Genomic DNA, 21356 nt, shown 5'->3' on the forward strand with positions numbered 1-21356 from the left:
ACTTTTAAAAAGTGCATTTTCCAAATGTCGTCATGGTGTGTGTGTGTGTGTGTGTGTGTAAAAACATACATACACAAACTTGACCAATACTTAAAGGTTTTTTTTTTGGCGAGGGGGGAATTAACAAACATCCAAAGTATGTCTAAACTTCAAAATATTACAATTTCTTTTCCATGTTGAGAATCCGGATTTCATCGTTGTACAGTATGTCAAAGAAACGACGAGGTTTAAATTTCTTTCACATATAAAATAGTTTTACTATGTTATCAATATAAAACAATACAATGTGACAGACTTGAATATCTGAAGGTCAGCACTATATAGCACTTTATTAACATGTGATAAGAATTCGGTGAAAACTATATACATTAACCAAAACAAGTGGAAAGTGACCCTGTCCCATGCGTTAACATAGCATTGTCTAGAACAAATCATTAGCGCCCCTAAACAGGGTAAGGGTAAAATACACAACTGAATCAGATGAAAAACCTTTTCGTTTTGTTAAATAGAAAACATTTTGTCCGTAAATGTTTACGGCAGGGCCCCTCGGAAAGCCTGCATCTGCTGCGTCAGAATCAGACGGCAGCCGCTGTTGACGTGATCCATAACCTTCTGCTTCAGCTGCGCGACCTCGTCCCGCAGCACGTTGGCGGCGGTGCACAGTTCGGTGTTTTGACTTTTCAAACTTTTAACTTTCTCCTCAAGCCTCGCGAGCCTTTCCAGCTTCCTCTTTCGGCACTTGGAGGCTGCCACTCGGTTCCTCATCCGCTTCCTTTCAGCCTTGATCCTCTCCTGGTTTTCCATGTCAATCGGTGACAGCGGCGGAGTGTCACCGTTAATGTCGGGCACTCTCTGTGCCTCTTCCTTGAACGCCTGCAGGCGAGGGGGCGCGGCGCACTGAAGCTTAGCGTTTCTGGAGTTTTGCAGAGGGACCGGGCTGTACCCCATGCAAGACGACGCCGCGTCACCGTACGCGTTCGAGCCTCGGTTCAGGGCGCCGAGGTTTGTGTACTCAACAGACTCGCCGAGCCCGCCGCAGGTGTAAGGTGCGCCGCCCGTGTCCGCGGACGCAGGTGGCACTTCGGCAGTCGTCGCTCCGTTTGCGGTGGGGTTCACAGTGGGCATCTGCTGCTGGTAGTGCAACTCCGCGAGGGCTTTGACGAAGCCATCCGCAAAACCCTCCTGCTCGTCCGTCACATTCTTGGGACAAAGAAACTGCGTCGGTGTCGGAGTCGTGGTTATCAAGCCATTGCAGGACTGAATAATGAGTCGCTCCAGCTCGGGCGAGGCCAGTTTGAGTAAATTAACGTCAGGGGACGTCAGTATCTCGCACGCCTTGGTGCGCATGTGGGGCTTTAGGTTCTTGGTTGGGTCGTTGAGGTTAAGTGTCATGTTGCGCTTCAAAGTTTTGTACCCGTTTACTCCAACTCTTTCGTGCTGAGAGATGGCAGCGTTCAACGCCTCGTCGTAAAACGTAGCCTCCATTTTAGTGTGCATACGAAGTCGCGAACAATGCGCTTCTCAACGTAGCCCTAAAGTTTTTTTCAGGGACGCACCTTCGAGGTCCTCCGCAAACTAAACTCAAAAAGCAGCCAATGTCGAAATTGTTAGCGTTCAACAATTTCTTTTTGGAAAGTTGCGTCTGACGATAATACGACTTTTTCCGAAAGTTCTTCTGAGTCCTGAAGCAGGACAAGTGTCTCAGTCATAACTTGCTCGTTAACTAAACTGACAGATTATCGTTTTTCTGATCGTAACGAGGTTAGGGCGCGTAGATTGTCTTTTCCTCGCACGTACTACGAGGACGCAGTTCCCTCAAATATCCTTTACAATCTCCCACTTCCAGTGTGGAAACAAAGTTTTAGAGGCACCGTGCCTTGGACTGAAAATAAAGATGAGGTCACATCGGACCAAATGTACTGGTCGGCGAGAGTGCGATGGGCGGAAACCTGCCCGAAGTCCCCACCCAACGCAGTGCTTCATGGGATTAGGTAATGCGCTTATTCCCTGAGCGGTGCACCTCGGGATTACGTCTTTGTGTTGGGGATCTGATTACCAGCACCATCACGGACTCTCATGATTCGTACGTGCCACATCCGGTGGTCATAGTTGTAGATCAACCGCTCTAGTGACTTGCGTGGTGAGATTGTCCGCATAACAGCAAAATATGGATATGGCCAGCCTTCTGTTTGTGAACTAAATGTCACGAACCGAGGGGCTTGTTAGGCATGAGTCATAGATCTTTAACGAAATGACTTCTACAGCTCTCGGTAGATGGAGATGTTAACCTGTTAAAATGGATTTTCCTGGATCCTAGCCTATATAGTGAATATTGTCATTGTAGTTTTTGATCAATGTGGTTCAAATTGCGATTTTTTCAGAAAACGGTAAAAAACGTTTCTTAAATGAGGAATAGGCCACATTTGTTCTGCTCAATATGTGGAATCTTGCCTTATTCCCTGTTAAAGTAGTTCTTGTTGTTACTATACTAACATGTCAGTAAGTTGTCCCCAGCCAGGTGCTGAGGGGTGAACATTTCAACAGAGTGCCCAGCCATCGCTACCATGGCTACAAAGCAACAAACATTTGGAGGCATTTGGCACAATCAGTCTGAATTTCAGCTCGTAAACTTTTTAACAAGCAAGTCTCCTTTATCATAGCTTTAGTATTTAATACCACTGCTGTGTAATGTTTGTGTTGTTTTGAATGGATGGATTTTTGTGTGTGTGATGTCGAGAGAAAACCACAGATTTTGTAATTAAACCTTAAATTTAGGGATGATGCTGACTACAGTGGCCTTTGAACTACATAACGGCATGTGTGACCTTTGACTTGAACAACACGATAGCACTTAATCTTATTGTACTCTCATACTATACAGCTAACATTACTACATAATATATCATATCAACTCTGGCTACGTGCATTCTTATTTCTTCATATCGTGCATATAATAATAATGAGGACGGTAATTATTATTTTTGTTGTTTTATAATGGGGCTGGGTATAACTACTTTGGTTAGTTTTATTTAGTGTGATTTAGTAATCATATTGTATGCCCATTTGGTTTTGTGATTTTGTTTATGTGTACTATTCAATAAATAAGTACATACTACAAAATGCTTCATCATCTCCTTACGTCAATATTCATATATCCAGCTAGTACTGGTGGTGGGTTGTTTTTGTACTAGGTGATTTTGTGTTAGAGAACTGCGTTGCCAAGTTTTGGTGTAGTTTGTACAGTCTTCAGAATCTATTGATCCTTTATTAATATGATTCGTTATAAAATGTTTAGTATCTTTTTTTAGTCCCAGTCTACAAGGGTCAATTGTCTCATTCTTTGCACATCTTTAAAGGAAGAACCGGACTGAGGTCTTTTAATGTTTGTGATTGACATACGGTGATTGTCGCTGGCACTGTGTTGACGCTTGTGGGTTTGTTTGGCGCTGCACGCTCGCCGTAGTTCAAAGTAACGCTACACGAGTAACTGGCTGTTCGGATTCTGGGAGTATTTAGCTAACGTGCTTCTCTTATTTGTGGTAAATGTGTTCAAATCAATTATCCAGATTGTATGTTATTAACGAGCAGAATTTACTGTTTCAATAACGAATACATACGAGTGGGCAGTGTCCGATCAGGCATTACTTGTGTTTCACTTGACCTCATCGGGTTGCAGAACTAGTGAGATCCCACGAGCGAAGCTTAGTTAAGCGTTGTAAGTGTGCAATTTCTCATCTTTATATCATATCAGTGCCGAAAATGTGACGGAAAATGAAAAGTGGGTCAATAATGACCGTTTTACCTGCAAACGGGCCGTTCTTTCAAAATCATGATTTCAGTTTCGAGTCTATATAAAGACCATAAACATTCACACGTAACAACCCAGGACGTATATTAGTGCCCTCTAGCTGGGGATATTCACGATGGATGAAATACAATAGCTGGTCGTGATTTTAACGTACAGAAATGATAGGAACTGGCAAACGTGGAATTTGGTTTTATTGAGGTTAATCAACAATACAGTAGATTTCTTACGATTGAGTGAACTAATCTTTTACATGATCTACCCACTATTTCAGCAAAAGCACTGAATAATCTGTTTCCCCCCACCCCATCGAGCAGTAGTGCCACGGTGCGCCGTCCACGTGTCGTAACCAGACGAATAAATGACGAGTCCTGGGCTCGCGGACGAATGGTATTACGTCGGCGTTGACGTCGGCACGGCCAGCGTGCGCGCGGCGCTGGTCACGCGCGGGGGGCAAGTTAAGCGCGCGGCGGAGGAGCCCGTGCACGTCTGGGAGCCTCGGCCGGACCATCACGAGCAGTCTTCAGAGGACATCTGGACCAAGTGCTGCAGCGCGGTGACGGTAAAACGGTCGTCCTGGAACCAGTAACGCATTCCAGTAGCATTGGTGCGAAAGATGATCCTTGCGCCTTTTCTTATTCAAATCAATTGGTCTTTATTTCTGTAGAGCTTTTTTTGTTTTGTTTTTTTGCAAAATATGTTGGTATTGGTGTTGTCACAGAGCAGCTTTGCATAAATCTGAGCGGGACAATAGCGACAGTAGAGAAAGGGAAAAGGGAAAAAAAATCCCAGAGATGTGATGTGGAAGAAAAATGCAGAAAGGAGCCAGATGCAGCACTGGAGCCAATCCTGCGTGGAAGGATTTACATATGAAAATTCCAGAGTGGGATTAATTAGAGGCATGCAGATCATCCAGAGGAAAGGCACAAGAGGTCAGGGGTCACCATTAAGGACCTGGCAAATATACAGTGACGTACTAGCTGTGTTGAACATTTAATGAGTCAGTATGAGCATAGGCAGGTTTAAAATGCCAAAAACAGGATAAGAGGTTACACATGGGTCTGACTGGTTATAAATCATTATAAACATTTAGAAGGCATGTGTAAAACCTTAGAAATTTCTTTCTGATTTCTTTTCTTCTCAGCTGTTTGATAGTGAAATTACAAGGAACCTTCGCAGGGGTTTTATTAATTCAAGATGACTCTCATGTGGCTATTTCAGAAGGTGACTGAGGGTATTGTGAAAGACCATGTGCGAGGAATCGGTTTTGATGCCACATGCTCATTGGTGGTTTTGGACCAGAACTTTCAGCCTGTGGCTGTCAATCTAGATGGTAAGTACCAATTATAAACTACATTTCCCAGAATGTTGGTAGAGGGTGAAAGCTAGCACATGTCAGCCAATGGGCCTTTTTGTAAATAGAAAATTATGCTAACTCTCTATGCCTAGCTTCTGTTCACTGCCAGTCACTGAAATGATCTGGAGGCTAAAGTTCTAATCAGGGTGTTTTACTGCCAAACAAGAATGTCAGTTGACAGATGCAGTGAGATGACCAGTGTAAATGAATCTGATTTACTTCATGAAATGATGAAAAGACCCATGACCGAGTGTCCAAAAGTGCTTCTGTTCACTGCAGTACCTTAAAATAAAATTAAAAAAACATAAAATAAAAAGTCATTTCTAATTTCCTGTCTCCAGTCCCATGAAAAACTCATCAAATGATTAATTCCTAATTTCTCAAAAACATTACAGTGTCCAAATCACACTAGACAGTGTGACCAAGATAATATGCACACTATCCCGATAGAGCCAAGATTCCTAAACATTTCTTTTCTGTTTCTCTCTCAATGCTTCTCACATCTGTGCTTCTATTTCTTAACCTCAGCTGCTGTGGAGAGGAACGTGGTCATGTGGATGGACCACAGGGCGACGAAGCAGGCTTCTCGCATCACAGCCAGTGGACACCGGGTCATGACCCGCGTCGGCGGGGTCATGTCTCCTGAAATGCAGCCTCCAAAGTTACTGTGGCTGAAGGAGGTCGGCCGCCCCGCGGCATTCGTGCCACTCGACGTTTTGCTGGGACTGTGCTGTTCGCCTTCTGCATTGATACGTTTTCCTACTTCCCTTTCATCTCATTTGATCAGAACCTGAGGGAAAGCTGTTGGGAAAGAGCCGAACACTTTTTTGACCTTCCAGACTTCCTGTCTTGGAAAGCGACAGGCTCTCTAGTAAGGTGAGGTTTCCCTACAGGTGTTTATCTGAAGCCATTGAGGCCTGTAGTGTGTACTGGCCTGCAGCACAACATCTGATTTCACTAATGTGGCGCCTCTGCTTGGGACGGAGCAGTGCTGCTTTGGTGAAACCAGGTGCTGGGCAAGTCTGTAAGCAGCCCATGTAAGATGATGATGATGACCATGATGATGATGATAATGACCTTGATGATGACCATGTTGCATGGTTTGTAGCAGTGTACTGGAGTAGATCTGAACTCAAAATGTAGTACTCCTCAGTCTCATCCACAAGGGGGCAGTGCTGAATTAAGCCTTTTGTACCATAAGGTTCAAACCTGCTGCAGTTAATTCACGGGTTGCTGTTTGAGAAGCTCAATCAGATGTGCGGACAAAATCCTGAGCCGTCACCTTGGTAACTCTGTGTTAATGCTGCTCTGCTGTGCCTCAGATCTTTGTGCACTCTGGTTTGTAAATGGACCTACTCCCCCCCTGAGGGATGGGACGACAGTTTCTGGACCTCCATTGGTCTGGAAGATCTGCTCGAGAACAACCATTCCAGAATTGGTAAGAGGTTTTTTCATTTCATTTGTCATGTTCTTCCTCTTTCTTTTTAACTCATGCTACCATTTAATTTTCCTATTATTATTCCTATTAATATGCATGTGTCTGTGTGTGTTTATGCAAATTATTATTATTATAATAGTAACTTACTAGCGAAAAGCCAAATGATAGCATGATGGCACAGACAAAAAAAATCCCCCCTCTCACTCAGGCTGTCACCCTGTTAACTGAACACATGCAGGAGAGCGCACCTGCAGTCCGGGCGACCCCGTCGGAGCTGGCCTCACCCCCAGGGCTGCTGCAGAGCTGGGCCTGATGCCGGGGACAGCTGTGAGCGCGTCCCTCATCGATGCCCACGCAGGAGGCCTGGGTGAGTCGCCGGTGCGGTGGCAGCAGCGGTTGTAAAGACCCCTGCCACCCCAGTCGTGGGGCTGCTTACAGACGTCAAAGGTTGTTCTGTGAACAGCATCGTTTAGACTCTGGTGCTGAACTTGGTGTTGAACAGTGCTCGCTTTGAGTTTGCCCACTTCCTTTTTCCAGGTGTTATTGGAGCCGATGTAAGTGGGCACCGCCTACCTTGTGAAAACCAGCCAGTCACATCTCGTGTTGCTCTCATCTGCGGGACATCCTCCTGTCACATGGCTGTGAGTTGCCACTGTTCTCCCTCGTCACACATGCGCGTACTCAGACTCGCACGTGCACATTATCTGCATTAGGACTGTGAGTTTTAACATGCTCATGCCACTTACAGTAATGTGCAAAAATGGATTTTATGGTAGAAACATTGAGAGGGGTGTATGTGTGTTTTACAGGTGAGCCAGAAGCCTCTGTTCGTTCCAGGCGTGTGGGGTCCTTACCTGTCTGCTATGGTTCCAGGCCTGTGGCTTAATGAAGGGGGCCAGAGTGCCACTGGAAGACTGGTAAGGCTGCTTTCCCCCCCAAAGGTTTTGTAGTAAAATTTATCTTTGTAAGCCTGTAGACTCTGTTAAGTTGATCTTTATGCTATAAGGCCTTTGAGAAACTGGACCCATTTCTGAATAACATTAGTTATTAATTTAGAACACTCTTATACCAGTATCATTACATCCTATTCATATAGGTGTTATATGAGGAACATTTATGGTGGTTATTTTTAACTTGGGCATTTTGCTTTTCTGCTATTATTATTTTTGTTGTTATTTTGCCAGATTGATCATGTGGTATTTGGACATGCGGCTTTCTCACAGTTAAAACAACAGGCAGAGAAAAGGTGTGTTTGTGTTTTACTCATTAGTATATAATATTAGTTATCCTCTCTGTCCGACCCACCCACCCCCGGCCTCTTTCTCTCGCTTTCTCAGACTCTCCTAATGCTGATATCCTCAAAATGAATAATAAAATAAAATAAATGTGGTTTGGGAGTTCCAGCCCTTTTTTCCAACTTAATTTTGAAAGGTTTTTTTTTTTTTTTTCTGCCTACCGAATGCTTTGGAAACCAACCTAGCAATAAGGAATTGCACGTAGTGTATGGATTGGCGTTCTTTAACCACTTCGTTAAGCAGACTGCCAGTGAAACCTGTCGCTAACATTTGTGTGGTTCTCAGCCGAGAGCATGTTTATTCTCTCCTGAACCGCCACCTGGGGGAAATGGCCAGAGAGCATGAGCACCTGGACCTGCTCAGCGCTGCTCTGCACGTGTGGCCTGATTTCCATGGCAACCGCTCTCCTCTCGCTGACCAGACCCTGAAGGGCATGGTGGGTGTGAAGGTGTTTTTCACCAGTGTGGGTTCATGATGTGCAGTAGTTTTGTCCAGATGTCTGTTAGTAATGTATTTAATTTTTTTAATTTATATATAAAATGCAAATGCTGGTTGAAAGTGTAGAAACAAAATCAAAAGAGTGTTTTTTGTGTAGACTATAGAACGTAAATAGTGTAGTTCAGTGGAATGAAAGAGGGTGTTGTTTATGTCCTACACAGGTTGTGGGTCTCTCTTTATCCCAGACGCTGGATGATTTGGCTCTTCTTTATCTGGCCACGGTGCAGGCTATCGCTGTGAGTTGGACTAGCCTGCAGTCAAACGTGACGATGCAGTGGGGATTTTCATCCCTCTAAACAAGCATGCCCAGTAAATGCATATGGGCTGGTTTTTGCTTGCATTTGCATTTTGTCATCTTGCTGGTTGGGTTCTTCATCACAGCTTGGAACCAGACATATCCTAGACACTATGAGAGAGGCAGGACATGACATCAGCACGCTGTTCCTGTGTGGGGGGTTGAGTAAGAATCCCTTGTTTGTGCGGCTGCACGCCAACACGACAGGTAAGTCTAGAGGGACGATGCGCCACTAAGTTTCTCACACACTCTCACTGTCTCTCTCTCTCTCACACACACACACACACACACACACACACACACACACACACACACACACACACACACACACACATTTTGTCTCTCACACACTGTCTCTCACACACTCACACTGTCTCTCGCACACAGTCTCTCTCTCTCTCTCTCTCTCACACACACACACACACACTCTGTCTCTCACACTGTCTCTCTCCATTTCTCTCCTGCAGGCTTACCAGTTGTCCTCCCTGCAGAGAGAGAGGCTGTGTTAGTGGGTGCTGCTATACTTGGTGCTTGTGCCTCTCGGGACTGCAGTTCCATTCAGGTAGCCCGGCAACAGGCAAACTCCCATACACACTTGTGTACTCCACTCACTTGTACGAGTAACCTTCAGCATGAAGATGCATATTGTCTTTAAACACACATGGGTATCGTGGGAAAGTGGCTCAGGTGTCATTACTTTCAAAGCCTTTCAAAGTCCTACAAAGATTCGAGGGTTTACAATGAAATTTGAGAACAAGGAAACAAGCTATGGGGTTACGGTTGGGTCTCTCTCGGTCTCTCTCGGTCTCTCTCTCACACAAACAAGAAGCTGTGCATGCATCACTCTATTTGTCCTCCAAAGCCTGACATGGAGCCTGACATGGAGTCAGCTTACAGAAGGTGTAAATGATGCAGAAGCTCCTGTTTTGTCTGTATGCTCTCTCCCACTGATTGAAAACACATGGTCAGCAGTCTCATTTTTGTCTGCTGCTTTCAGGAAGCTATGGTGAAGATGGCCAAAATAGGAACAGTTGTGCATCCTGAGCTGGAACTCGAGAGGTGAGCGCCATATGGCTTGGAATGTGGGAAAGGAACTCGCCTGTTGAACCAGATGCGTGAAATGCAGCAGCAGTCCAAACCCTGCTTTACTCAGATTTACTCAGCTTGGTCACATGGCTAGTGAGAGTTTCATCTGTCACAGTTTTTGTTAGGTCTGAGGTTCCCGTCATCTGAATGAAATCCAAAAATGAACCTCCATCAGACTGATTGAAATATGTCCATTAAACTGCATGCTCATCATTAATCACTGGGGTTTTGACTGATGAAAACTCAATTAAAAGTTGTACATGATAAATGGTAGGAGCCCGTGGTACTCTGAATTAATTAGAACATTATTCTTCTCTTTCATTCATTCTGTGTGCTATAAGCAGGATGCCTGTCTGTCTGGTCTATAAATCTCTTAACTGTTTAAACAGGTTGCAGAAAACTCAGCTTGGATGATAACATTTTTGGCCTTTTCATGTTGTATTTCAGTGCAGCCATTATGTTGATGAATCTGATTGGGCTCTCTATTCATGTGGGACTTTAACACATTTCTTGGGTTTTGCCAGACGAGGTTTAGTAATGCTCTGCAAAGAGCCTGAACTGCATTAAACTGAGTATGGCCTTGACCTCAGGGTCATCTCCTGATCACTTCATTCAGTTCCGTTTTACGGCAACAAGTTCAGCCGGTGAGCTAGGAAATCTCGCAGCTGATGCTAATTTCATATGTATTTTAACAGGATATCAGCTTATTAAATAGATGATTGGTTTGTGACTTGCTGGAACTGAACCTGCCTGTGGCTTTCCCCCTTAGCTTTTACAGGAAGAAGTACGCTGTGTTCCTGAGGCTGGGGGCCCACCAGAGAGAGTACGCAGACCTGATGCGTGACTGACGGCTCCTCCCTGTCCCCAGTGCGTTCGGGACGCGGAAGAGTGCCATCCATCCTGGCGAGGAAGCAGGCTTTTGAGGTTCCTTTCTGGCCTCCAGCGCTAAGACACTCTCACTTTTTTGGACCTGTTGATTGCTCATGTGAGAAGAGCACCTGGTGATTAGCAGCTGGAATGTATAAGACGATGATGGTGATGAATTTAAAATGCAAATGAACTTAATGACCAATAAAATGTAACCATATTCAGTTTCCTTCGCTATGACTGGCATGTTTATTCATAAAAGCCAACCCTCTTGACGATCTATGTGTGATTTGTGGTGTTTTAATTTTCTACAGTGTAAATATAAAATCCAGAATGAGCTGGGGGGGGGGGGTATACCAGTAGGATCAAGGTCATCCATTTAAAGGTTTTACACTGACCACAACTCTGCCCAATCCCTCAGCAGCTGAGCACACAACATCCATCCCTCTGACGTCAAAACATGCATCAAAACAGTGATGGAATGGGTGGATATGTGAGCATTCCCATTGTAGTCAAGACTGGGCGCTGGGAACAGGTGAGGTGAGGGGCAGCAGAGCGCTCCAGATTTCTACATGTTTATTTCACATCAGGGCTTGACTTATCGTTCCTATTTGTGACAGTGACACAGGGATTATTTTAAAAGAAAATTACACAACAATTGTGATTTTTGTGCTTTTTTTTCTTTTTATTTTTTTTCCCTGATTGTTTTGCCTTAAACAGTAGGAAGAATAAAGGACAATAATTCCTGTTTGTAACAGTCAAAACACACAGGAAGAAGCAACATTAATGGTATAGGTGTTTCCATGTGTGGGTTTATTTCCTGTTTTGATCACAGCTAAACAACTTATGTTACTGGATGTGGGATAGTGCACATTAACTTAAGGCATTTTCCCTATAGGTATAGCAGAAAAAACTCACTTTAAGAACACAGAAATAGTATGCCTTGGAAGCTTACTGACAAGTACTTTGAATGGCCTGGCTGTTTGAATGCATGGGTTAGCAAGCTACCCTGTTCAGCTTACTTGGGGTTACTTCTGGGTAACCAAAGGCTAGCTCATGCTAAGTCATGAATCCAAATGTGTGGTTGGCTTCTTCAAATCTGGGACTCATCCAGAGCATTGTGGTTCATCTTGGTTTTCCCTGTGATGCCTGCGTCCAGTGCTATAGTCCTCCAGGGGCCCTGCGTGAGCATTCATGGCTGAGGTATGTAACGCAGGTACCTCTTCCCTGATGGAAGCTCTTTAGTGTACACCCCAGCAGGGAACAGGCTTCTGGCTTCATCTTCGGGTATGGCAGGAGGAACCATAACACAGTCCCCAGGCTTTTTGAAGAATAAAAATAGGTTGTCTTGTGTTTCTGAGTGGTGACATATATTTAAAATGAGTTTGGGGGCTGTTTCAGAAAACACAGGGAGACTTCTGGGTCATACTCACGCAGCGGGCGGTAAGCGGCATGCCAGACTGGTCCTTCTCCTCGGGATCCAGCATTCCCAGCTCCACAGCCAGCTCCCGCCTATCATCGGCTATGATGGGAAACGGGATCTCGGACACTGTCTCGTCATTGTTGTAGGCCAGGATATCCTAAAAAAACATTAGCAATTAGCTTCCTTGCTGAGTGCTGGCAGACTTACTAACATAGATAACAAAGAATGAGAAATGAAAGGAGGAAATTAATTGGAATTAATTATTGACAGACAGCTACCAGAGCCAGTTAGCATCATGCTAGTTAGGCACAGCCTGGCCTTTGGAGGGTCACTATATAACAGCTCACCATGTTCCATGGACCAGCAGTCCTGACTTGCCTAACTAATTATCAGGTTAAACAACAAGCCTTTGATGAACTGATTGAAGCAAACATAGGTGTGTTTCTGTGTTATGCAACTGAGATCATGCTGGCTGTTATCTTTTTCAATGGACATCAGAAAATCTGGTTGGACTGACTCTGTAGACTCTGTGTAACTGTAGAAGCGGTATGGTGTTGCCTAGCAAACCTTGCTCCAGCTATAATGCTCCTCGAGGCTATCGATGGAGAGAGCGATCATCTTCACATTACGCTTGGTAAACTCTGGGCTTAATTCAGCTGCTTGGCCTAGCTCCGTGGTACACACCGGGGTGTAGTCCCTGGGATGTGAGAACAGGATGCCCCAACTATGTGAAAGACAGATTAACAACGAGTTAACAGCAAATACAACAGGCATTCTGCAAAGGTGAATTCATCATTTAGGAATCTAACTTTGGGCTCATTCAGTTGAGTTATACAATGCTGGGTTAAATTTGGCTGAACATATTTGTCAGAATGAAAAGTATTTGAAGTAATTTTAGGGTTGTTTGCCTAGATTCTTACTAGGAATGTACATTTTATTCAACATGCACTGGCTTTCTCAAGAGAAAGTCGCACATTAAGTTCAATCAATTTAGAACTAGTTTTTGCAACAGAGATTCCAGCTTCTCTGCGTTTACTGATGGTCTCAGATCCTGTCAGATCCTGTGGGGTTAGTGATGGTCTCGATGGCCAAACTGGCATAAATGATGAACAAACCAACATGTCAACAAAAATGTTCATGAAGAAGTGAAAGGCTTCCTTCACGTCCCTATGATGGTGAAAACTGATTCAATCTTATGGTCCCTATGATTTGTTTCAAAATACAATTTCCTGTATTTGCCCAATATACAATATATTGTTTTATTGGTTTTGCTTCCTGTGAAATACTGTATTGGGACGTAATATAAAAACTATGTAGTGGATGCTTGGTTTATCTACACAACAACATAGTGCCTAGGCTGGAGTTTATCTACACTGAAAGTCATACAATGAAACAATCACTGGAAAAAAATTACAGCCCTTTTTCTCCATGACAATGAATTCTCATATATATACTAAGACTTTTCTAAATAAAATGTTAGCTCAGACATCTATGTTAATCGCATCATATGCAAAATATTTTCATGATTTGTAGCTCTGGCACCCAACGTTGCTTTTCAAATGTCAAATTTCAGTAGATCTAGTACATTTCTGTCTAGACTGGATCACTCAGTGTTTATAATAAGCTTTGGAACGAACATAGGTCACACCGACTGGCCAGCCAAAAAACAAAATTATTCACTGAGCTGAAGCAGTAGTCTGTACACAACTATACACAAACTGCATTCATCATCATAATTCTGTGAGGTTAGAAGTTTTTTAGCCTGTCCTTGAAAGAAAAGCAGTACTTCCTCCCTGACACCATGACCTAGATTATCAGGAACTATAACACTGCAGAAAAGAAATTAAAAAAAAAAAAAAGCTCTCTTCAAAGAACAGGAGAGTCGTTGCATACACAACATTGTCTTATAACAGGTTTGACAGTTCAGTTAGCCAGTAGTGAGTGATAGACGCATATGAACAGAGGGAAAGCAAGCAGTGTTTACTAGTTTGTTTGTTGTTTTTGGATACTGGTTATTTGATCGACTAATACTAAATTTGCATTAGGGTAAAACTATTATCTGCATCGGGAAGTGAGACAGGCATATTGCATACATGCCTCATGATAAGATGTTAATAAATGCTACCTGAATGATATTTAAATTACATCACGAGAGAGCACCTAGCCTATAAAAACAAGAACAGCACCAAGGACATTTCATACCAACTGTTAAAAATGATCTTTGTGTGTGTGTGTGTGTGTGTGTGTTGTTAGGTTACGAAACACAGATAATATAAATGGCTACTCACGAATCTCCCAGGAAGTCATAGAGTTTGAGTTTTCCGATGGTGGTGTCGGCTTCAAAATTAGGGAACGCATCTCCGAGTAAGAGCCCGGGCATGCTCTCTGCTTGGTCTTGCAGCGCGCGAGCGCAACACAGCTTCTCCTCGCGCACGCTGTATGCTATGTAAAGCGCGACTGTAGACGCGAGCAGCGGCAAGCGAGCGTGGTCATAGCACGCCCCTCATTCTACACCGCGCGCCGGTCTTCACGCTTTGATCCAGTCGAAGAGGTTTGAACGAAGCCATGTTTTGCTGTATTTCTCAAACAGATACAGCAGGGCGATGCGGGATGTCGTACAGCACAGGTGTAACAATATCCGACACACAAGCCGGATTTTATTGACTGTTCAGTCTCCCCAGGTGTCACGCTTATTAAAATGTTTTAAAATCAATTGTGTGTAAGGGTTGATTTGATCACCAGTGATATTTAGGCCCACAACGCTTGCTTACGTATTGAATCAATATTCAAACTTCCGTTATAGTTTAAAGTTACTCATAAGTCTTTATTTTATTGATAAATTTAACTTCACTTGTTATTTTTACAATATGATAAAGTTTACTTTCATAATAGCTGGGATCCATAGTTATATAAAATATAGTCGCATCTATTTCGTTGTTATTTTGTTAATTTACACATAAGGCATGAGCTACATTTTCAAACAATGTAAATCATGTAAGAGTCATATAAAATATTGCCAGATGTGTTAATATTTTCAGTCGGTTACTTTTTAATATCGTTCAGCAATCAACATACACGTAATTGCCATAATTACGGAAGGTCTGAAAATACGAACATATGTTACGAAAGGCTTTTAATAGGCCTATCGTTCAATACTGAACTCAAAGTCAAACAAGCTCGGCCCAGTTACAGTTAATAATTTTCACAGTAGCCTACAATAACAAGTAGTGATAACTATAATTTTTCAGAACACAACAATGTCATTATTGTTACACAGTGAAAAGGTAATAGGCTACTTCCTAGTGCTTGAAAACTAGTGGCAAAGGGGAACGCTCCTGGACAAGGGGCGTGGCATAAGAAAGGGGGCGTAGTATCATAAGGGGGCGTGGTATGTCCTTGCAAAGGGGCATGCTCGCAGTGTCCGCAGCGTGACCACATTATGGGAACCATATTATAACGGACGGTGCAGACTTTTATGTCTTATACTAGTCACTTGGTCGAAATCAATTCACTCCATTCGAGTCTGTGTAAGGTTGTATGTGCTCATAGGATAATGCAGTTTTAAAGTTATGGCTTGTTACATGGACGTCAAAGGTAAAATAGACTACTTCATTTGAATTAGGAGTTATAGGAGGCCTTCAAAACTTGAGAACAAATGTAAAATTCCATCGTCCCAAGCGACAAGAAACGCTGGTGGCGATGCGTCCAGAATAATTGTAGCGGCTGCCAGCTGTGAACCGTTTAAGTGTCAGTCATGCCCACGTTCATCCAGTTGATGGTCATGGTATACCTTGGCTTGTTAGCACTGTATGTCTCTTTCTCATTAGTGAAACGGCGGCAGAGTTTTCATTGTGCAGTAAGCTATCATTTTTCTCTTGTGCTCTGATTTCTGGTCTCTCTCTCTCTCTCTGCATCCCTCCCCCTGTCTCTGATGTTTTGCAAGTCTCCATACAGGTCTAATTCAGAAAAAAATATTAGTTAGGTATAATTTGAATCCTTGGAGACCAGCGTGTGTGGTCACTCAAGTCATCAGAGAAGCCATGAAGGAAAGGGAGACCTAATTGTGTGGTTACATCTTGGATAAACCCATGGATCTCACCCTACACTGGCCCCATGCTCTCAGAAAGGTCAAAGACCTCATCTTGGAATCTGGGACTACTATAGTAAATTCTAGTATAGACCAGTTGTAGAGCATAGACTAAGATAAATGATGCTTTTTTTGTTACTTCTTTGTGTTTTTCACACCTTTAATACATTTTTCACATCCAGATTAGGTGTGGGACGACATTAGCCAGTGTACAGCAACATTAATATGGTATGCAGGTTGATTTAAGTCAGTATTTGAGACATTAATATTTTACTGAATTTAAGGGCTACTAAAACCATTTCTAGGATCAAGCCGCTTTAATAGAGCTGCCACTTAGTGCCTTTGGCCATTATGTGTAATATTTAGATTAAATATATCAGTTTTCTCACAACTGCTAGTATGCATTTAGATCATGGCACTTAAAATACAAACAGACACTTTTCATTCTCATATTTATTCTAGTTAATTATTACTCATTACAGCTACATTTTCACTTTAGGTCCTTCTTTTAAAAGACAAGTCTGACTTTTATCAAATCAAATTCATGTTTTTAATTCTCTATCTTGGTTTTCCCTGTGATGCCTGCGTCCAGTGCTGTAGTCCTCCAGGGGCCCTGCGTGAGCATTCATGGCTGAGGTGTGTAACGCAGGTACCTCTTCCCTGATGGAAGCTCTTTAGTGTACACCCCAGCAGGGAACAGGCTTCTGGCTTCATCTTCGGGTATGGCAGGAGGAACCATAACACAGTCCCCAGGCTTTTTGAAGAATAAAAATAGGTTGTCTTGTGTTTCTGAGTGGTGACATATATTTAAAATGGGTTGGTTGTGTGTATGCTGGTGAGAGCATGCTAATCACCCCCCATGTTTCATGTGTGGTAAACCACATTGCTTTGACAGAGGCAACAATGGAGCTCTGTAGAGCTGTGCCTTATCACACAGACTGTGTAGTGCTTCATTAACTGAATTGTTCCCCTTACCTTCCAGTTTACGGGCGTTGCTACCCGTTTATGTGCCGTTAACTGCAATGAATCGATCACTCTTAGGATCTCGTCAAAGTTCCTCCCTGTTGTGGCAGGGTAGAGGAGTGAGAGCTTTAACTTCTTGTCAGGACTGATCACAAACACCTTAAACAACAGGACAGGAAAATTAACCTGCAGTAAGCAGAGTTTGGGGGCTGTTTCAGAAAACACAGGGAGACTTCTGGGTCATACTCACGCAGCGGGCGGTAAGCGGCATGCCAGACTGGTCCTTCTCCTCGGGATCCAGCATGCCCAGCTCCACAGCCAGCTCCCGCCTATCATCGGCTATGATGGGAAACGGGATCTCGGACACTGTCTCGTCATTGTTGTAGGCCAGGATATCCTAAAAAAACATTAGCAATTAGCCTCCTTGCTGAGTGCTGGCAGACTTACTAACATGGCTAACAAAGAATGAGAAATGAAAGGAGGAAATTAATTGGAATTAATTATTGACAGACAGCTACCAGAGCCAGTTAGCATCATGCCAGTTAGGCACAGCCTGGCCTTTGGAGGGTCACTATATAACAGCTCACCATGTTCCATGGACCAGCAGTCCTGACTTGCCTAACTAATTATCAGGTTAAACAACAAGCCTTTCATGAACTGATTGAAGCGAACATAGGTGTGTTTCTGTGTTATGCAACTGAGATCATGCTGGCTGCTATCTTTTTCAATGGACATAAGAAAATCTGGTTGGACTGACTCTGTAGACTCTGTGTAACTATAGAAGCGGTATGGTGTTGCCTAGCAAACCTTGCTCCAGCTATAATGCTCCTCGAGGCTATCGATGGAGAGAGCGATCATCTTCACATTACGCTTGGTAAACTCTGGGCTTAATTCAGCTGCTTGGCCTAGCTCCGTGGTACACACCGGGGTGTAGTCCCTGGGATGTGAGAACAGGATGCCCCAACTATGTGAAAGACAGATTAACAACGAGTTAACAGCAAATACAACAGGCATTCTGCAAAGGTGAATTCATCATTTAGGAATCTAACTTTGGGCTCATTCAGTTGAGTTATACAATGCTGGGTTAAACTTGGCTGAACATATTTGTCAGAATGAAAAGTATTTGAAGTAATTTTAGGGTTGTTTGCCTAGATTCTTACTAGGAATGTACATTTTATTCAACATGCACTGGCTTTCTCAAGAGAAAGTCGCACATTAAGTTCAATCAATTTAGAACTAGTTTTTGCAACAGAGATTCCAGCTTCTCTGCGTTTACTGATGGTCTCAGATCCTGTCAGATCCTGTGGGGTTAGTGATGGTCTCGATGGCCAAACTGGCATAAATGATGAACAAACCAACATGTCAACAAAAATGTTCATGAAGAAGTGAAAGGCTTCCTTCACGTCCCTATGATGGTGAAAACTGATTCAATCTTATGGTCCCTATGATTTGTTTCAAAATACAATTTCCTGTATTTGCCCAATATACAATATATTGTTTTATTGGTTTTGCTTCCTGTGAAATACTGTATTGGGACGTAATATAAAAACTATGTAGTGGATGCTTGGTTTATCTACACAACAACATAGTGCCTAGGCTGGAGTTTATCTACACTGAAAGTCATACAATGAAACAATCACTGGAAAAAAATTACAGCCCTTTTTCTCCATGACAATGAATTCTCATATATATACTAAGACTTTTCTAAATAAAATGTTAGCTCAGACATCTATGTTAATCGCATCATATGCAAAATATTTTTCATGATTTGTAGCTCTGGCACCCAACGTTGCTTTTCAAATGTCAAATTTCAGTAGATCTAGTACATTTCTGTCTAGACTGGATCACTCAGTGTTTATAATAAGCTTTGGAACGAACATAGGTCACACCGACTGGCCAGCCAAAAAACAAAATTATTCACTGAGCTGAAGCAGTAGTCTGTACACAACTATACACAAACTGCATTCATCATCATAATTCTGTGAGGTTAGAAGTTTTTTAGCCTGTCCTTGAAAGAAAAGCAGTACTTCCTCCCTGACACCATGACCTAGATTATCAGGAACTATAACACTGCAGAAAAGAAATTAAAAAAAAAAAAAAAAGCTCTCTTCAAAGAACAGGAGAGTCGTTGCATACACAACATTGTCTTATAACAGGTTTGACAGTTCAGTTAGCCAGTAGTGAGTGATAGACGCATATGAACAGAGGGAAAGCAAGCAGTGTTTACTAGTTTGTTTGTTGTTTTTGGATACTGGTTATTTGATCGACTAATACTAAATTTGCATTAGGGTAAAACTATTATCTGCATCGGGAAGTGAGACAGGCATATTGCATACATGCCTCATGATAAGATGTTAATAAATGCTACCTGAATGATATTTAAATTACATCACGAGAGAGCACCTAGCCTATAAAAACAAGAACAGCACCAAGGACATTTCATACCAACTGTTAAAAATGATCTTTGTGTGTGTGTGTGTGTGTGTGTGTTGTTAGGTTACGAAACACAGATAATATAAATGGCTACTCACGAATCTCCCAGGAAGTCATAGAGTTTGAGTTTTCCGATGGTGGTGTCGGCTTCAAAATTAGGGAACGCATCTCCGAGTAAGAGCCCGGGCATGCTCTCTGCTTGGTCTTGCAGCGCGCGAGCGCAACACAGCTTCTCCTCGCGCACGCTGTATGCTATGTAAAGCGCGACTGTAGACGCGAGCAGCGGCAAGCGAGCGTGGTCATAGCACGCCCCTCATTCTACACCGCGCGCCGGTCTTCACGCTTTGATCCAGTCGAAGAGGTTTGAACGAAGCCATGTTTTGCTGTATTTCTCAAACAGATACAGCAGGGCGATGCGGGATGTCGTACAGCACAGGTGTAACAATATCCGACACACAAGCCGGATTTTATTGACTGTTCAGTCTCCCCAGGTGTCACGCTTATTAAAATGTTTTAAAATCAATTGTGTGTAAGGGTTGATTTGATCACCAGTGATATTTAGGCCCACAACGCTTGCTTACGTATTGAATCAATATTCAAACTTCCGTTATAGTTTAAAGTTACTCATAAGTCTTTATTTTATTGATAAATTTAACTTCACTTGTTATTTTTACAATATGATAAAGTTTACTTTCATAATAGCTGGGATCCATAGTTATATAAAATATAGTCGCATCTATTTCGTTGTTATTTTGTTAATTTACACATAAGGCATGAGCTACATTTTCAAACAATGTAAATCATGTAAGAGTCATATAAAATATTGCCAGATGTGTTAATATTTTCAGTCGGTTACTTTTTAATATCGTTCAGCAATCAACATACACGTAATTGCCATAATTACGGAAGGTCTGAAAATACGAACATATGTTACGAAAGGCTTTTAATAGGCCTATCGTTCAATACTGAACTCAAAGTCAAACAAGCTCGGCCCAGTTACAGTTAATAATTTTCACAGTAGCCTACAATAACAAGTAGTGATAACTATAATTTTTCAGAACACAACAATGTCATTATTGTTACACAGTGAAAAGGTAATAGGCTACTTCCTAGTGCTTGAAAACTAGTGGCAAAGGGGAACGCTCCTGGACAAGGGGCGTGGCATAAGAAAGGGGGCGTAGTATCATAAGGGGGCGTGGTATGTCCTTGCAAAGGGGCATGCTCGCAGTGTCCGCAGCGTGACCACATTATGGGAACCATATTATAACGGACGGTGCAGACTTTTATGTCTTATACTAGTCACTTGGTCGAAATCAATTCACTCCATTCGAGTCTGTGTAAGGTTGTATGTGCTCATAGGATAATGCAGTTTTAAAGTTATGGCTTGTTACATGGACGTCAAAGGTAAAATAGACTACTTCATTTGAATTAGGAGTTATAGGAGGCCTTCAAAACTTGAGAACAAATGTAAAATTCCATCGTCCCAAGCGACAAGAAACGCTGGTGGCGATGCGTCCAGAATAATTGTAGCGGCTGCCAGCTGTGAACCGTTTAAGTGTCAGTCATGCCCACGTTCATCCAGTTGATGGTCATGGTATACCTTGGCTTGTTAGCACTGTATGTCTCTTTCTCATTAGTGAAACGGCGGCAGAGTTTTCATTGTGCAGTAAGCTATCATTTTTCTCTTGTGCTCTGATTTCTGGTCTCTCTCTCTCTCTCTGCATCCCTCCCCCTGTCTCTGATGTTTTGCAAGTCTCCATACAGGTCTAATTCAGAAAAAAATATTAGTTAGGTATAATTTGAATCCTT

The 21356-nt window shown here is 42.8% G+C and overlaps 4 protein-coding genes across 10 annotated transcripts; 1 reads left to right on the plus strand and 3 right to left on the minus strand.

The window, feature by feature from the left end:
- Positions 1–79: 79 nt before the first annotated feature.
- Positions 80–1852, minus strand: LOC113568701 (transcription factor Jun-like). The gene has a single exon (XM_026996882.3). It carries the CDS (start codon positions 1495–1497, stop codon positions 532–534), a length of 966 nt encoding a protein of 321 aa, XP_026852683.2. The 5' UTR covers positions 1498–1852; the 3' UTR covers positions 80–531.
- Positions 1853–1976: 124 nt separating this feature from the next.
- On the plus strand, positions 1977–10923 carry fggy (FGGY carbohydrate kinase domain containing). Of its 6 annotated transcripts, none has more exons than XM_026996881.3 (16): positions 1977–3715; positions 4123–4367; positions 5027–5138; positions 5691–5842; positions 5950–6038; positions 6485–6600; positions 6839–6967; positions 7138–7241; positions 7410–7517; positions 7785–7846; positions 8181–8331; positions 8555–8629; positions 8775–8895; positions 9156–9250; positions 9686–9747; positions 10544–10923. In XM_026996881.3, the coding sequence occupies exons 2-16, from the start codon at positions 4167–4169 to the stop codon at positions 10620–10622; spliced, it is 1656 nt and encodes a 551-aa protein (XP_026852682.2). In that variant the 5' UTR covers positions 1977–3715; positions 4123–4166; the 3' UTR covers positions 10623–10923. The 6 variants fall into 6 exon arrangements, with proteins under 6 accessions (XP_026852682.2, XP_026852681.2, XP_081550862.1 ...); XM_026996880.3 differs by having other exon boundaries at positions 1977–3539; XM_081694736.1 differs by having other exon boundaries at positions 1977–4367.
- A 510-nt stretch (positions 10924–11433) lies between these two features.
- On the minus strand, positions 11434–14668 carry LOC113568698 (peroxiredoxin-6-like). Of its 2 annotated transcripts, none has more exons than XM_035519838.2 (4): positions 14353–14668; positions 12632–12788; positions 12071–12221; positions 11434–12033 (listed from the first exon to the last, which is right to left on the minus strand). In XM_035519838.2, exons 1-4 carry the CDS (start codon positions 14442–14444, stop codon positions 11834–11836), a joined length of 600 nt encoding a protein of 199 aa, XP_035375731.1. In that variant the 5' UTR covers positions 14445–14668; the 3' UTR covers positions 11434–11833. The 2 variants fall into 2 exon arrangements, with proteins under 2 accessions (XP_035375731.1, XP_035375733.1); XM_035519840.2 differs by having other exon boundaries at positions 11434–11962; positions 12075–12221; positions 14353–14647.
- A 1918-nt stretch (positions 14669–16586) lies between these two features.
- On the minus strand, positions 16587–19925 carry LOC118240097 (peroxiredoxin-6-like). Its single transcript, XM_035519869.2, has 5 exons — positions 19646–19925; positions 17922–18078; positions 17365–17511; positions 17127–17273; positions 16587–16905 (listed from the first exon to the last, which is right to left on the minus strand). Exons 1-5 carry the CDS (start codon positions 19735–19737, stop codon positions 16777–16779), a joined length of 672 nt encoding a protein of 223 aa, XP_035375762.1. The 5' UTR covers positions 19738–19925; the 3' UTR covers positions 16587–16776.
- Positions 19926–21356: the final 1431 nt, after the last annotated feature.

The sequence above is a fragment of the Electrophorus electricus genome, chromosome 13, assembly GCF_041902795.1.
Source record: "Electrophorus electricus isolate QZ-2024a chromosome 13, ASM4190279v1, whole genome shotgun sequence".
NCBI classification, from domain to species: domain Eukaryota; kingdom Metazoa; phylum Chordata; class Actinopteri; order Gymnotiformes; family Gymnotidae; genus Electrophorus; species Electrophorus electricus.

Coding starts and splice junctions, on each gene's coding strand:
- LOC113568701 (XM_026996882.3), bottom strand. CDS start 1,497: ATGCACACTAAAATGGAGGCTACGTTTTACGACGAGGCGTTGAACGCT.
- fggy (XM_081694736.1), top strand. CDS start 4,167: ATGACGAGTCCTGGGCTCGCGGACGAATGGTATTACGTCGGCGTTGAC. Junction 8,630..8,774: donor CCACGGTGCAGGCTATCGCT/GTGAGTTGGACT, acceptor TCTTCATCACAG/CTTGGAACCAGACATATCCT. Junction 8,896..9,155: donor GCTGCACGCCAACACGACAG/GTAAGTCTAGAG, acceptor TCTCTCCTGCAG/GCTTACCAGTTGTCCTCCCT.
- LOC113568698 (XM_035519838.2), bottom strand. CDS start 14,444: ATGCCCGGGCTCTTACTCGGAGATGCGTTCCCTAATTTTGAAGCCGAC. Junction 12,789..14,352: donor TATGACTTCCTGGGAGATTC/GTGAGTAGCCAT, acceptor TCTTTCACATAG/TTGGGGCATCCTGTTCTCAC. Junction 12,222..12,631: donor AGCATTATAGCTGGAGCAAG/GTTTGCTAGGCA, acceptor ATGTTTTTTTAG/GATATCCTGGCCTACAACAA.
- LOC118240097 (XM_035519869.2), bottom strand. CDS start 19,737: ATGCCCGGGCTCTTACTCGGAGATGCGTTCCCTAATTTTGAAGCCGAC. Junction 18,079..19,645: donor TATGACTTCCTGGGAGATTC/GTGAGTAGCCAT, acceptor TCTTTCACATAG/TTGGGGCATCCTGTTCTCAC. Junction 16,906..17,126: donor CAACGCCCGTAAACTGGAAG/GTAAGGGGAACA, acceptor TTCTTCAAAAAG/CCTGGGGACTGTGTTATGGT.